This window comes from Bufo bufo, chromosome 2 (genome assembly GCF_905171765.1).
Source record: "Bufo bufo chromosome 2, aBufBuf1.1, whole genome shotgun sequence".
Taxonomy (NCBI): domain Eukaryota; kingdom Metazoa; phylum Chordata; class Amphibia; order Anura; family Bufonidae; genus Bufo; species Bufo bufo.
In genome coordinates, this window is record NC_053390.1 from 835,959,341 (window position 1) to 835,976,613 (window position 17,273).

A 17,273-nucleotide genomic window follows, 5' to 3' on the forward strand; every position below is an offset into this window, starting at 1 on the left:
TAGGATTAGTGATATCGGAGCCTCATTGAATTTGAGACTTCTTAAAAATAAAAATAAATCACTTGGGAACAGGCAGGTCGTACCGGTAGAGCAGGATCGTGAAGCAGAGGAGTCTTCCTAAAAGTTCTGGGGTAAAGAAGCTTCTCGTTCTCTTGAAACCCATCTTCTCATACATCTTCCAGGCATCTACTTGAGGATATGAGGTCTCCAAGACCACCGCCTCACAGCCTCTCTTCCGGGCATAGTCAATAACTGTCCTGCACAAGAACTTAGCAATTCCCTTGCCGCGGTGTTTTCTAGGTACTGACATCCTCTTGAGTTCCACTTGTCTTTCTCCTCCAGGATTTGGTGAGGGGATAGCAGCTACCATCCCTGCTATCTCTCCTGATGACTCTACTACCCAGAAGCAGTAACCGTCTCGCTGGAGATAATATTTTTGTATATCCAACATGTCGTCTTTTAGACAGTAGCTGGCATAGGTCGTGTAGATGAGCTTATGGAGGCAAAATAAGAGCCCTATGTTAATGATCACAGCTAGAACGGACATCAGGAATGACCCAGTGATCCAGAAGAGAAGAAGGAACATCAGTAGCAAAAAGATCCAGATACGTGGGAGACGGAGCGAAATATGGAAAGCTTTGGTGGAATGTTCTTTCATGCCATTAGCAAAGATCTCTCGGACCCTCTCATAGTCCGAGTCCTTGTAAAGCCTGATCTGGTAGTCAGACATGTTTGCCTGCAAAAGGAAGGGAACCATGAATTAGGACGCTGGTTTTGGATGATACAGAAGACAGAAATTATGTTCTTGTAAATGTCTACAGTGAAATCTCCTTTAGGACGGAGAATATTTTGATTACACCCCATGAATTCCCAGTTCATTGTATACAGTAGGGACTTGGCTTTAACTTAAAGGGGTATTCCAATCTCAGACAATGGGGGCATATCATAAGGATATGCCCCCATTGTGTGATAGGTGCGGGCTCCACCGCTGGGACCGGCACCTACACAGAGAACTGAGCCTCAAAAGTTCTGGAGGGAGCACTGCGCATGTGCAGCCATCCTCCCTTCATTTCTATGGGGCCCCCAAAAATAGCGCAGCACTGGCCCAGCTATTTCCGTATGCCCCATAGAAATGAATGGGAGCGGTGGCCACGCAAACAGGCCACCACCTTCCCAGCTCCGTTCTCGGTGGGACCTGCACCTATCAGACAATGGGGACATATCCTAGCGATGTGCCCCCACTGTATCAGATGGGAACACCCCTTTAATTGTGGTCGCTCTTCATTTGCATTCAGGGATCGATCATACTTTTAGGATATATCTGTGGAGCATATAATTTTGAGAACATTAACCCTTAGAAGACCTTGTGATTTTCTGTTTTGGCGTTTTTGTTTTTCTCTCCCCTCCTTTCCAGAGCTCTAACTTTTTTTATTTTTCCATTCACATAGCCTTATGAGGGCATATTTTGTGTGGGACAAGTTGGATTTTCTAAATGGTACCATTGAATATTGCAAATGATGTAGTGGGGAGCTGGAAAAAAAATTCCAAATAGGATTGAATTGGGAAAAAAAAAAAACATAATTCTGCCACAGTTTCATCGGTTTTTAATTTAACTTTCCCTATGTGGTAAAATAAAATAAATCAGTTTTATTTCTTTCCATCGCCATATTCCGACCTCTATAACTTTTTAGTGGTTCTCTGTACTGAGATGTACGAGGGCTCCTTCTCTGTGGGGCAACTTGTACTTTTCAGTGATACCATTTTTAAATGTTTGTGACTTTTTGATCACTTTTTCTCAGATTTTTGGGAGGAAGGTAAAGTGGCAAAAAAAGGCAAATTGGCAATTTATTTTTCCATTGCGCCATTTGCTGTAGGGAATAAATATTGTTATATTTTAATAGTACAGGCATTTTTGCACACCGCATGCCCATGATGAGAATTTTTTTTTTAATTGATTACGTATTTTGATTTTGGGGAAAGAGGAGTGATTTGAAGTCTGATAAATATATATATATACTAGCAGAAGGACGCGGCTTCGCTCGGGTATATTTCGTCGATTTCATTTAATATTTCTGTGTTGTTAAAAGATATCGACAGTATCCCTTTATAACAATGACCTCTACAGCACCCCGCCCCCTTAACAGTGACCCCCCCCCCCTACGCTGCCCCACCTCCTTAAAATGGGACCTCCACAGAAGCCCACCCCCTTAACTTTGAACTTGACTGCTGACTGCCCCTTTAACAGTGAGTTCCACAGGACCCCACCCCCTTGACAGTGACCTCCACAGGGGCCCGCCCCTTAACAGTGACCTCTACAGCACCGGACCCTTAACACTGACCTCCATAGGGGATAGTCCCCTTAACTGTGACCTCTACCATTCCCTGCCCCCTTAACAGAGACCTCCACAGCGCCTGCCCCTTTAACAGTGACCTCCACAGTATCTCAATCCCTTAAAGGGGTTGTCCGAGTTATGGAAAAAATATATATAGCACTGAAAATCTGATGGGCAGCAAAATATAACTGAGCTAAGCAAGTTCTATGCAAAAAAATATATCTATTTCCTCATTTCCCGGGTTCTCTTCTGGCCCTTTGTTTACATGCAATAAAAACACTCTCTGCCCCTCCCCCTTGCACTAAGGGAGCGGATACAAGAGCTGCCCTGAGTGACATGTCTGCCTGCTGGGAGACTCTGCAGCATGTTGTATGTGTAGTACTACAAGTCCCAGCTGTATAATGACACTGCTAAGGGAGTGGATACAAGAGCTGCCCTGAGTGACATGTCCGCCTGCTGGGGGACTCTGCAGCATGTTGTATGTGTAGGACTACAAGTCCCAGCTGTATAATGACACTGCTAAGGGAGTGGATACAAGAGCTGCCCTGAGTGACATGTCTGCCTGCTGGGAGACTCTGCAGCATGTTGTATGTGTAGGACTACAAGTCCCAGCTGTATAATGACACTGCTAAGGGAGTGGATACAAGAGCTGCCCTGAGTGACATGTCTGCCTGCTGGGAGACTCTGCAGCATGCTGTATGTGTAGGACTACAAGTCCCAGCTGTATAATGACACTGCTAAGGGAGAGAATACAAGAGCTGCCCTGAGTGACATGTCTTCCTGCTGGGAGACTCTGCAGCATGTTGTATGTGTAGGACTACAAGTCCCAGCTGTATAATGACACTGCTAAGGGAGTGGATACAAGTGCTGCCCTGAGTGACATGTCCGCCTGCTGGGAGACTCTGCAGCATGTTGTATGTGTAGGACTACAAGTCCCAGCTGTATAATGACACTGCTAAGGGGGTGAATACAAGAGCTGCCCTGAGTGACATGTCTGCCTGCTGGGAGACTCTGCAGCATGTTGTATGTGTAGGACTACAAGTCCCAGCTGTATAATGACACTGCTAAGGGAGTGGATACAAGAGCTGCTCTGAGTGACATGTCCGCCTGCTGGGAGACTCTGCAGCATGTTGTATGTGTAGGACTACAAGTCCCAGCTGTATAATGACACTGCTAAGGGAGTGGATACAAGAGCTGCCCTGAGTGACATGTCTGCCTGCTGGGAGACTCTGCAGCATGTTGTATGTGTAGGACTACAAGTCCCAGCTGTATAATGAGACTGCTAAGGGAGTGGATACAAGTGCTACCCTGAGTGACATGTCCGCCTGCTGGGAGACTCTGCAGCATGTTGTATGTGTAGGACTACAAGTCCCAGCTGTATAATGACACTGCTAAGGGAGTGGATACAAGAGCTGCCCTGAGTGACATGTCTGCCTGCTGGGAGACTCTGCAGCATGTTGTATGTGTAGGACTACAAGTCCCAGCTGTATAATGACACTGCTAAGGGAGTGGATACAAGAGCTGCCCTGAGTGACATGTCTGCCTGCTGGGAGACTCTGCAGCATGTTGTATGTGTAGGACTACAAGTCCCAGCTGTATAATGACACTGCTAAGGGAGTGGATACAAGAGCTGCCCTGAGTGACATGTCCGCCTGCTGGGAGACTCTGCAGCGTGTTGTATGTGTAGGACTACAAGTCCCAGCTGTATAATGACACTGCTAAGGGAGTGGATACAAGTGCTGCCCTGAGTGACATGTCTGCCTGCTGGGAGACTCTGCAGCATGTTGTATGTGTAGGACTACAAGTCCCAGCTGTATAATGACACTGCTAAGGGAGTGGATACAAGAGCTGCCCTGAGTGACATGTCCGCCTGCTGGGAGACTCTGCAGCATGTTGTATGTGTAGGACTACAAGTCCCAGCTGTATAATGACACTGCTAAGGGAGTGGATACAAGAGCTGCCCTGAGTGACATGTCTGCCTGCTGGGAGACTCTGCAGCATGTTGTATGTGTAGGACTACAAGTCCCAGCTGTATAATGACACTGCTAAGGGGGTGAATACAAGAGCTGCCCTGAGTGACATGTCCGCCTGCTGGGAGACTCTGCAGCATGTTGTATGTGTAGGACTACAAGTCCCAGCTGTATAATGACACTGCTAAGGGAGTGGATACAAGAGCTGCCCTGAGTGACATGTCTGCCTGCTGGGAGACTCTGCAGCATGTTGTATGTGTAGGACTACAAGTCCCAGCTGTATAATGACACTGCTAAGGGAGTGGATACAAGAGCTGCCCTGAGTGACATGTCTGCCTGCTGGGGGACTCTGCAGCATGTTGTATGTGTAGGACTACAAGTCCCAGCTGTATAATGACACTGCTAAGGGAGTGGATACAAGAGCTGCCCTGAGTGACCTGTCTGCCTGCTGGGAGACTCTGCAGCATGTTGTATGTGTAGGACTACAAGTCCCAGCTGTATAATGACACTGCTAAGGGAGTGGATACAAGTGCTGCCCTGAGTGACATGTCTGCCTGCTGGGAGACTCTGCAGCATGTTGTATGTGTAGGACTACAAGTCCCAGCTGTATAATGACACTGCTAAGGGAGTGGATACAAGTGCTACCCTGAGTGACCTGTCTGCCTGCTGGGAGACTCTGCAGCATGTTGTATGTGTAGGACTACAAGTCCCAGCTGTATAATGACACTGCTAAGGGAGTGGATACAAGTGCTGCCTTGAGTGACATGTCTGCCTGCTGGGAGACTCTGCAGCATGTTATATGTGTGGGACTACAAGTCCCAGCTGTATAATGACACTGCTAAGGGAGTGGATACAAGAGCTGCCCTGAGTGACATGTCCGCCTGCTGGGAGACTCTGCAGCATGTTATATGTGTGGGACTACAAGTCCCAGCTGTATAATGACACTGCTAAGGGAGTGGATACAAGAGCTGCCCTGAGTGACATGTCTGCCTGCTGGGAGACTCTGCAGCATGTTGTATGTGTAGGACTACAAGTCCCAGCTGTATAATGACACTGCTAAGGGAGTGGATACAAGAGCTGCCCTGAGTGACATGTCCGCCTGCTGGGAGACTCTGCAGCATGTTGTATGTGTAGGACTACAAGTCCCAGCTGTATAATGACACTGCTAAGGGAGTGGATACAAGAGCTGCCCTGAGTGACATGTCTGCCTGCTGGGAGACTCTGCAGCATGTTGTATGTGTAGGACTACAAGTCCCAGCTGTATAATGACACTGCTAAGGGAGTGGATACAAGAGCTGCCCTGAGTGACATGTCTGCCTGCTGGGAGACTCTGCAGCATGTTGTATGTGTAGGACTACAAGTCCCAGCTGTATAATGACACTGCTAAGGGAGTGGATACAAGAGCTGCCCTGAGTGACATGTCTGCCTGCTGGGAGACTCTGCAGCATGTTGTATGTGGAGGACTACAAGTCCCAGCTGTATAATGACACTGCTAAGGGAGTGGATACAAGAGCTGCCCTGAGTGACATGTCTGCCTGCTGGGAGACTCTGCAGCATGTTGTATGTGTAGGACTACAAGTCCCAGCTGTATAATGACACTGCTAAGGGAGTGGATACAAGAGCTGCCCTGAGTGACATGTCTGCCTGCTGGGAGACTCTGCAGCATGTTGTATGTGTAGGACTACAAGTCCCAGCTGTATAATGACACTGCTAAGGGAGTGGATACAAGTGCTGCCCTGAGTGACATGTCTGCCTGCTGGGAGACTCTGCAGCATGTTGTATGTGGAGGACTACAAGTCCCAGCTATATAATGACACTGCTAAGGGAGTGGATACAAGAGCTGCCCTGAGTGACATGTCTGCCTGCTGGGAGACTCTGCAGCATGTTGTATGTGTAGGACTACAAGTCCCAGCTGTATAATGACACTGCTAAGGGAGAGAATACAAGAGCTGCCCTGAGTGACATGTCTGCCTGCTGGGAGACTCTGCAGCGTGTTGTATGTGTAGGACTACAAGTCCCAGCTGTATAATGACACTGCTAAGGGAGTGGATACAAGAGCTGCCCTGAGTGACATGTCTTCCTGCTGGGAGACTCTGCAGCATGTTGTATGTGTAGGACTACAAGTCCCAGCTGTATAATGACACTGCTAAGGGAGTGGATACAAGTGCTGCCCTGAGTGACAGGTCTGCCTGCTGGGAGACTCTGCAGCATGTTGTATGTGTAGGACTACAAGTCCCAGCTGTATAATAACACTGCTAATACAACTTGCCTAATAATTCTGCACTCCCTGTAGATATCACTGTAACACCAGGGACATCATAGATACCACTGTACCACCAGGGGCATTATAAATACTACTGTACCACCAATGATATTATAAATACCACTGTACCACCAGGGACATTATAGATACAATTGCATCACCAGGGACATTAGATCCCACTGCACAACCAGGGGCATTATAGATACCACTGTTACACTAGGGGTATTATAGATACCACTGTACCACCAGGGACATTATAGTGGGTCGCTGGAAAGGCAGCCTAACATAAAGTCAGCCATGTGTGCCAGAGTACCAACAGGCAAGACTTTGCTGTCCTCATCAGGAGGATCACTCCCAATCTCCTCATCCTCTTCTGCCTACCCACTCAGAACAGATGGAATTAATCTTCCATGGGTACTACCCTCTGTAGCGGAGGCAACCGTCTCCTGCTCCTCTTCCTCCTCTTCATCATCCAATTCGCGCTGAGAAGACGAACTGAGGGTGGTCTGGCTATCACCCTGTGTACTGTCTTCCCCCCATTTCCACCTCTTCCACATGCAAAGCGTCAGCCTTATTTGTGAGCAGCGAGTGTTTGAGTAGACACAGAAGTGGGATGGTGACGCTGATAATAGCGTTATCGCCGATCACCATCTGTGTTGATTCCTCAAAGTTGTGTAAAACCTCACAGAGGTCAGACATCCATGCCCACTAGTCGCTTGTGAATAGCGGAAGCTGACTGGAAAGGCGACGACCATGTTGCAGCTGGTATTCCAGTACTGCCCTCTGCTGCTCACAAAGCCTGGCCAACATGTGGAACGTGGAGTTCCAGCGCGTGCTCATGTCGCACAACAGCCGGTGAGCTGGCAATTGTAAGCGCTGCTGCAGCGTTGCCAGACCGGCGGAAACTGTTGAAAACTTGCGGAAATGTGCACACACGCAGTGCACCTTCACCAGTAACTCATGGGGTAGGTAACTCACTAATTGGGGTAGGTTTTGAGAAACCGCTGAACCACTAAGTTTAAGATGTGGGCTAGGCATGGGATGTGTGTGTGAGCTTGCCGAGCTCGAAAGCCGCCACCAAGTTACGGCCATTATCAGACACAACCATGGCTGGTTCTAGGTTGAGTGGTGAGAGCCACAGCTCAGTCTGGTCTCTTATCCCCTGCCACAGCTCGGCGGCGGTGTGCTGTTTGTCACCTAAGCATATCAGCTTCAGCACGGCCTGTTGCCGCTTCCTCACTGCTGTGCTACACTGCTTCCAGCTACCGACTGATGGCTGACTGGTGCTGCACGCGGAGAATTCGAAGAAGGCGGAGGAGGAGAAGTGGGGGTCGGAGGCACTAACGTAGGTGGTGGTGGAAACCCTGATGGAATTGGGGCCCGCAATCATTGGCGTCGGTAGCACCTGTGCCATCCCAGGGTACGACTCTCTCCCGGCCTCCACAACGTTCACCCAGTGTGCAGTCAGGGAAACGCAGCATCGCTGGCCACAAGCACTTGTCCATGTGTCAGTGGTTAAGTGGACCTTCCCAGTAACTGCATTGGTAATCGCAGGTGTAATGTTACAGGACACATGTTGGTGTAAGGCAAGGACTGCACACTGTGAGAAATAGTGGCGGCTGGGGACTGCGTAACGAGGGACGGCGGCCGACATCAGGCTGCGGATGGCCTCAGTGTCCACAAGCCTAAATGGCAACATTTCCTGGGCCAGCAATTTGGAAAGCTGCACATTTAGTGCTATGGCCTGTGGGTGGGCGGCTGGGTATTTGCGCTTGCATTCAAATGCCTGGGGTAATGACATTTGGATGCTGCGCTGGGACAGGGAAGTGGATGTGGTCACTGATGGTGCTTGCAAAGGTCCAGGTGCAGGGCAGGAGGTATCCGGGCCTGCGCCTTCAACAGGGGATTGGCCAGCACATAACATCGGGGAAGAGGAGGCAGTGGTGTGACCCTCAGACCCTGGCAGATCATGCTGGTGGTGGTGAGGTTGCTAGTATTCACGCCACAGCTCATTTTGGTGTGGCACACTTTGCAAACTATTATTCTTTTGTCGTTCGCACTTTCCTCAAAAAAGGGCCATACTGCGGAACACCTACCCCTTGGCAAGGAAGATTTACGCAAGGTGGTGCTCCATGGAACAGTTGCGGGCCTGTTTGGTGTGGCCCACCTTCTCCCTTTTGCCACCCCACTGCCTCTTCCAGCCTGTTGCGGTGCTGCGGATCCCTCCCCCTCTGTACTGCTGTCCTCGCTCGGCTTGCCACCTTCCCAGATTGGGTCAGTGACCTCATCGTCCACCACTTCCTCTTCAACTTCCTCACTCTAATCATTCTCCTGATTTGTTGACCTAACCACAACCATGGGCATCCGCAGAAATTTTTCCGGGGGGGCATAATTTTATTGACATTGAAACGGGCACGTGTATGAAGCCTAACTGCAGATATAAGAGGGTGGAACGGAACCCCGTTTGTGTACAGGGACTAAACTTTAAAATAGGAAGCCACCACAAAAGGAAAGACCAATTCTTCTTATTTCACTTGAATGTCTATTAATTCTATATTATTTTTGCACCCTTTGTTATAGTCTCAGCATTCAGCAATATGTTCATTTGCATTTTGTCGCCAACAAATAAAAAATGTTGTGTTCTGTACCTGAACGCTTCCAGGCTTTTGTCATATGTAAGCAGATTGTCTGCAGAATACCAGGCCTACCACCAGTATTACCCCTTCATATACCGCCTGCCTGGTCACCCTGACCAGGCGGGCAGGCGGTATTTGATTGAAGGGGCAATACTGCCTGGTATATGGACAGCAGAGATGGCATCCTCTGGGCAGTCTATGGTCATCCTTCACCAGCACCCTGACTGCCACCTGCTTGGCCTGGCTCTCATGGCACTTCACTGCCTGGTGCTTGGCTATCAGTGACTCGCCCCACACCTAACACTCAGGGAGTACTCTCACACTGACTGGTCTGTGACACTGACTGTCACTCACTGTGTTAGTGTCGCTCTTGCTCATTCATTCAGGCTGCCTGTGGTTGTGGAGTCCTGAAGCGGCCGGCACACTGCGGGCGGCTCTTCTTCATGCTCCGGCAGCGCAATGTCTTTCCCGCCCGGAAGGTGGGCGGAGCTTCGTACTGCCGTGCGCGCCCGGCCCTGGTGATTCATCAGGGCGCGTGCATGCTCCTGATAGATACCGCTCCTCACTCTGCGGCGCTGCGCAGGGCAGAGGCAGAACTCAGTTCACAGATTTCCAGGGCCCCAGGGGGGGGGGGGGTACTTTCCCCCCCCTGCGGAGGCCCATGACCACAACCTCAATGATTGACAACAATGAGACAACCTCTTGACACAGTAATTGCGGTTGACTCATTGGCAACGGTGTCTCATCATCATCCACCTCATTAAACACTAATTGCCGTTCCCCACCATCATCTTATTGTGACTCTGGATGCTCAAGAGGTTGGGAATCAGGGCACAAGTTCTCATGTCCCTCTTCAAGCGTCCTTGGTGAGAGGGCCAAATCAAATAATGGCGATGAAAAGAGCTCCTCGGAATATCCGAGTGTGAGATCACTTGTTTGCCAAGACTCTCCATGGTGGGAGGAAGGAGGATCAGGGTGAGGATTGTGTTGACCAGACTCTTGGCTACTGAGACTTGACTTTGTGGAAAACAGGGTGGTGCTTAACCGAGGAGCATTATCTGCTGCAATCCGACTGACCACCTGCTCGCACTGGTCTGACTTCAAGAGTGGTGTCCTGCACCGACCTGCAAACTGGGACATGAAGCTGGGTATCGTGGATGAGTGTGTTTCTGGTGCTCTGGCAGCAGGCACAGTTTCACCGCTCCCAGGGCCTCTGCGTGCACCATCAGCATCACGGCCACTTCCCCATCCCTTACTGCTCGCCTTCTGCATATTAAATGTTATATGTTATAAGGGACCGTTTATAGGCAAAGTGTGGATAAATCAGGGTGGATAAAAATCAATGATTTAAACAATGATTTTTTTTATATATAAAATGCTTTTTGAGGAAAATATATTACCATGCAAAGGTTATTCCATCATGAAATAAAGATTAGTTTTTTAATTATGTAGAATAAGGCTGTACGTAGACTCCCATATTGTGGAATGGATTAGGCAGTGGCTGAAGGACAGACAACAGAGGGTTGTAGTCAATGGAGTATATTCAGACCAAGGTCTTGTTACCAGTGGGGTACCTCAGGGATCTGTTCTGGGACCCATATTGTTTAATATCTTTATCAGCGACATTGCAGAAGGCCTCGATGGTAAGGTGTGTCTTTTTGCCGATGACACAAAGATCTGTAACAGGGTTGATGTTCCTGGAGGGATACACCAAATGGAAAAGGATTTAGGAAAACTAGAGGAACGGTCAAAAATATGGCAACTAAAATGTAATGTTGATAAGTGCAAGATAATGCACCTGGGATGTAAAAACCCAAGAGCAGAATATAAAATCAGTGATACAGTCCGAACCTCAGTATCTGAGGAAAGGGATTTAGGGGTCATTATTTCAGAAGACTTAAAGGTAGGCAGACCATGTCATAGAGCAGCAGGAAATGCTATCAGAATGCTTGGGTGTATAGGGAGAGGCATTACCAGTATACAGAGGGGGGCGCTCATGCCGCTCTACAGAGCACTAGTGAGACCTCATCTGGAGTATTGTGCTCAGTACTGGAGGCCATATCTCCAGAAGGATATAGATACTTTGGAGAGAGTTCAGAGAAGAGCTACTAAACTGGTCCATGGATTGCAGGATAAAACTTACCAGGAAAGATTAAAGGACCTTAACATGTAGAGCTTGGAAGAAAGACGAGACAGAGGGGAGATGATAGAAACTGCTAAATACATAAAGGGAATCAACAAGGGAAAAGAGGAGAGAAGATTTACAAGAAGAAAAACTGCTACAAGAGGATATAGTGTTAAATTAGAGGGGCAAAGGGTTAAAAGTAATATCAGGAAGTATTACTTTACTGAGAGAGTAGTGGATGCATGGAATAGCCTTCCTGCAGAAGTGGTAGCTGCAAATACAGTGAAGGGGTTTAAGCATGCATGGGATAGGCACAAGGCCATCCTTCATATAAAATAGGGCCAGGGGCTATCCATAGTATTCAGTATATTGGGCAGACTAGATGGGCCGAATGGTTCTTATCTGCCGACACATTCTAGGCTTCTATGTGTGTAATTTCTTTGGTAAATAAACTCCATGAATCCATTCACAATGTCCGGCTCCTCCAGAGGTTTCTGTAAGATTATTGGGCAGTTTCTCTGCCTACAAGATATTATCACAGAGGCTTGGTTTACTTTTGCAGTTCTCAAAACTGAATTTGACTCAGCAGAGATCACAGGCCTCTTCTTCACAGCAAAAATGTTATAACATGAACAGAGTTGAGAAAAAGACCTTAATCCTAATGTCTACAAACCTCTGAATAGAGAATCCACCGAATCAAACTAATGTGAAACGTTGTTATTCTAAAAATCTTCATCTACTTGCAGATTATAAGTGATACCAGAAGAGTTAGTCTTTATGTAGAAAACTGATTTAAATCAAATCCACCCTGGGATAAATGATGGAAGAAATATATTTGTTGTCAGTGATATTCCTCCTATCTCTGCCCCTGACACACAGAAGCCTCTCCGCGCAGTGTGCGTCGAGCGGCGGTCCGGTGGCGGCTCTGGTCCAGCACACCATGGGTGATCCATGTTCTGCTGTCAGGCTTGGCTAGTCAGTTATTTCATGTCCCTGCTTGCACTGAGCGCTCTTGTCCTGCCTGTACCTTCAGTTATTTCATGTCCCTGCTTGCACTGAGCGCTCTTGTCCTGCCTGTACCTTCAGTTATTTCAGGTCCCTGCTTGGACTGAGCGCTCTTGTCCTGCCTGTACCTTCAGTTATTTCATGTCCCTGCTTGCACTGAGCGCTCTTGTCCTGCCTGTACCTTCAGTTATTTCATGTCCCTGCTTGCACTGAGCGCTCTTGTCCTGCCTGTACCGTCAGTTATTTCATGTCCCTGCTTGGACTGAGCGCTCTTGTCCTGCCTGTACCTTCAGTTATTTCATGTCCCTGCTTGCACTGAGCGCTCTTGTCCTGCCTGTACCTTCAGTTATTTCAGGTCCCTGCTTGGACTGAGCGCTCTTGTCCTGCCTGTACCTTCAGTTATTTCATGTCCCTGCTTGCACTGAGCGCTCTTGTCCTGCCTGTACCTTCAGTTATTTCATGTCCCTGCTTGCACTGAGCGCTCTTGTCCTGCCTGTACCGTCAGTTATTTCATGTCCCTGCTTGCACTGAGCGCTCTTGTCCTGCCTGTACCGTCAGTTATTTCATGTCCCTGCTTGCACTGAGCGCTCTTGTCCTGCCTGTACCGTCAGTTATTTCATGTCCCTGCTTGGACTGAGTGCTCTTGTCCTGCCTGTACCTTCAGTTATTTCATGTCCCTGCTTGCACTGAGCGCTCTTGTCCTGCCTGTACCGTCAGTTATTTCATGTCCCTGCTTGCACTTAGCGCTCTTGACCTGCCTGTACCGTCAGTTATTTCATGTCCCTGCTTGCACTGAGCGCTCTTGTCCTGCCTGTACCTTCAGTTATTTCATGTCCCTGCTTGCACTGAGCGCTCTTGTCCTGCCTGTACCGTCAGTTATTTCATGTCCCTGCTTGCACTGAGCGCTCTTGTCCTGCCTGTACCTTCAGTTATTTCATGTCCCTGCTTGCACTGAGCGCTCTTGTCCTGCCTGTACCTTCAGTTATTTCATGTCCCTGCTTGCACTGAGCGCTCTTGTCCTGCCTGTACCGTCAGTTATTTCATGTCCCTGCTTGCACTGAGCGCTCTTGTCCTGCCTGTACCGTCAGTTATTTCATGTCCCTGCTTGGACTGAGCGCTCTTGTCCTGCCTGTACCGTCAGTTATTTCATGTCCCTGCTTGCACTGAGCGCTCTTGTCCTGCCTGTACCTTCAGTTATTTCATGTTCCTGCTTGCACTGACCGCTCTTGTCCTGCCTGTACCGTCAGTTATTTCATGTCCCTGCTTGGACTGAGCGCTCTTGTCCTGCCTGTACCGTCAGTTATTTCATGTCCCTGCTTGCACTGAGCGCTCTTGTCCTGCCTGTACAGTCAGTTATTTCATGTCCCTGCTTGCACTGAGCGCTCTTGTCCTGCCTGTACCGTCAGTTATTTCATGTCCCTGCTTGCACTGAGCGCTCTTGTCCTGCCTATACCGTCAGTTATTTCATGTCCCTGCTTGCACTGAGCGCTCTTGTCCTGCCTGTACCTTCAGTTATTTCATGTCCCTGCTTGCACTGAGCGCTCTTGTCCTGCCTGTACCGTCAGTTATTTCATGTCCCTGCTTGCACTGAGCGCTCTTGTCCTGCCTGTACCGTCAGTTATTTCATGTCCCTGCTTGCACTGAGCGCTCTTGTCCTGCCTGTACCGTCAGTTATTTCATGTCCCTGCTTGCACTGAGCGCTCTTGTCCTGCCTGTACCGTCAGTTATTTCATGTCCCTGCTTGGACTGAGCGCTCTTGTCCTGCCTGTACCTTCAGTTATTTCATGTCCCTGCTTGCACTGAGCGCTCTTGTCCTGCCTGTACCGTCAGTTATTTCATGTCCCTGCTTGCACTGAGCGCTCTTGTCCTGCCTGTACCTTCAGTTATTCCATGTCCCTGCTTGCACTGAGCGCTCTTGTCCTGCCTGTACCTTCAGTTATTTCATGTCCCTGCTTGCACTGAGCGCTCTTGTCCTGCCTGTACCGTCAGTTATTTCATGTCCCTGCTTGGACTGAGCGCTCTTGTCCTGCCTGTACCGTCAGTTATTTCATGTCCCTGCTTGCACTGAGCGCTCTTGTCCTGCCTGTACCGTCAGTTATTTCATGTCCCTGCTTGCACTGAGCGCTCTTGTCCTGCCTGTAACTTCAGTTATTTCATGTCCCTGCTTGCACTGAGCGCTCTTGTCCTGCCTGTACCGTCAGTTATTTCATGTCCCTGCTTGCACTTGGCGTTCTTGTCCTGCCTGTACCGTCAGTTATTTCATGTCCCTGCTTGGACTGAGCGCTCTTGTCCTGCCTGTACCTTCAGTTATTTCATGTCCCTGCTTGGACTGAGCGCTCTTGTCCTGCCTGTACCGTCAGTTATTTCATGTCCCTGCTTGGACTGAGCGCTCTTGTCCTGCCTGTACCTTCAGTTATTTCATGTCCCTGCTTGCACTGAGCGCTCTTGTCCTGCCTGTACCTTCAGTTATTTCATGTCCCTGCTTGCACTGAGCGCTCTTGTCCTGCCTGTACCTTCAGTTATTTCATGTCCCTGCTTGCACTGAGCGCTCTTGTCCTGCCTGTACCGTTAGTTATTTCATGTCCCTGCTTGCACTGAGCGCTCTTGTCCTGCCTGTACCGTCAGTTATTTCATGTCCCTGCTTGCACTGAGCGCTCTTGTCCTGCCTGTACCGTCAGTTATTTCATGTCCCTGCTTGCACTGAGCGCTCTTGTCCTGCCTGTACCGTCAGTTATTTCATGTCCCTGCTTGCACTGAGCGCTCTTGTCCTGCCTGTACCGTCAGTTATTTCATGTCCCTGCTTGCACTGAGCGCTCTTGTCCTGCCTGTACCTTCAGTTATTTCATGTCCCTGCTTGCACTGAGCGCTCTTGTCCTGCCTGTACCGTCAGTTATTTCATGTCCCTGCTTGCACTGAGCGCTCTTGTCCTGCCTGTACCGTCAGTTATTTCATGTCCCTGCTTGCACTGAGCGCTCTTGTCCTGCCTGTACCGTCAGTTATTTCATGTCCCTGCTTGCACTGAGCGCTCTTGTCCTGCCTGTACCTTCAGTTATTTCATGTCCCTGCTTGCACTGAGCGCTCTTGTCCTGCCTGTACCTTCAGTTATTTCATGTCCCTGCTTGCACTGAGCGCTCTTGTCCTGCCTGTACCTTCAGTTATTTCATGTCCCTGCTTGCACTGAGCGCTCTTGTCCTGCCTGTACCTTCAGTTATTTCATGTCCCTGCTTGCACTGAGCGCTCTTGTCCTGCCTGTACCGTTAGTTATTTCATGTCCCTGCTTGCACTGAGCGCTCTTGTCCTGCCTGTACCGTCAGTTATTTCATGTCCCTGCTTGCACTGAGCGCTCTTGTCCTGCCTGTACCGTCAGTTATTTCATGTCCCTGCTTGCACTGAGCGCTCTTGTCCTGCCTGTACCGTCAGTTATTTCATGTCCCTGCTTGCACTGAGCGCTCTTGTCCTGCCTGTACCGTCAGTTATTTCATGTCCCTGCTTGCACTGAGCGCTCTTGTCCTGCCTGTACCGTCAGTTATTTCATGTCCCTGCTTGCACTGAGCGCTCTTGTCCTGCCTGTACCGTCAGTTATTTCATGTCCCTGCTTGCACTGAGCGCTCTTGTCCTGCCTGTACCGTCAGTTATTTCATGTCCCTGCTTGCACTGAGCGCTCTTGTCCTGCCTGTACCGTCAGTTATTTCATGTCCCTGCTTGCACTGAGCGCTCTTGTCCTGCCTGTACCGTCAGTTCTTTCATGTCCCTGCTTGCACTGAGCGCTCTTGTCCTGCCTGTACCGTCAGTTATTTCATGTCCCTGCTTGCACTGAGCGCTCTTGTCCTGCCTGTACCTTCAGTTATTTCATGTCCCTGCTTGCACTGAGCGCTCTTGTCCTGCCTGTACCTTCAGTTATTTCATGTCCCTGCTTGCACTGAGCGCTCTTGTCCTGCCTGTACCTTCAGTTATTTCATGTCCCTGCTTGCACTGAGCGCTCTTGTCCTGCCTGTACCTTCAGTTATTCCATGTCCCTGCTTGCACTGAGCGCTCTTGTCCTGCCTGTACCTTCAGTTATTTCATGTCCCTGCTTGCACTGAGCGCTCTTGTCCTGCCTGTACCGTCAGTTATTTCATGTCCCTGCTTGCACTGAGCGCTCTTGTCCTGCCTGTACCGTCAGTTATTTCATGTCCCTGCTTGCACTGAGCGCTCTTGTCCTGCCTGTACCGTCAGTTATTTCATGTCCCTGCTTGCACTGAGCGCTCTTGTCCTGCCTGTACCTTCAGTTATTTCATGTCCCTGCTTGCACTGAGCGCTCTTGTCCTGCCTGTACCGTCAGTTATTTCATGTCCCTGCTTGGACTGAGCGCTCTTGTCCTGCCTGTACCGTCAGTTATTTCATGTCCCTGCTTGCACTGAGCGCTCTTGTCCTGCCTGTACCGTCAGTTATTTCATGTCCCTGCTTGCACTGAGCGCTCTTGTCCTGCCTGTAACTTCAGTTATTTCATGTCCCTGCTTGCACTGAGCGCTCTTGTCCTGCCTGTACCGTCAGTTATTTCATGTCCCTGCTTGCACTGAGCGCTCTTGTCCTGCCTGTACCTTCAGTTATTTCATGTCCCTGCTTGCACTGAGCGCTCTTGTCCTGCCTGTACCTTCAGTTATTTCATGTCCCTGCTTGCACTGAGCGCTCTTGTCCTGCCTGTACCGTCAGTTATTTCATGTCCCTGCTTGGACTGAGCGCTCTTGTCCTGCCTGTACCGTCAGTTATTTCATGTCCCTGCTTGCACTGAGCGCTCTTGTCCTGCCTGTACCGTCAGTTATTTCATGTCCCTGCTTGCACTGAGCGCTCTTGTCCTGCCTGTACCGTCAGTTATTTCATGTCCCTGCTTGCACTTGGCGCTCTTGTCCTGCCTGTACCTTCAGTTATTTGGCTACCAGCATTTTCACTGCGGCCATCCCA

General features: G+C 49.4%; 1 protein-coding gene across 1 annotated transcript in view; it reads right to left on the minus strand.

Annotated features, from left to right (window-relative positions):
* LOC120990549 (probable N-acetyltransferase CML1) overlaps window positions 1-17,273 on the minus strand; it is a 23,756-nt gene continuing 6,483 nt past the window's right edge. The window contains exon 2 of the mRNA XM_040419431.1: window positions 1-736. Within this exon, the coding sequence (XP_040275365.1) occupies window positions 59-730 (672 nt within the window). The 5' untranslated portion in view covers window positions 731-736 and the 3' untranslated portion in view covers window positions 1-58. The remainder of the gene's footprint in view (window positions 737-17,273) is intronic.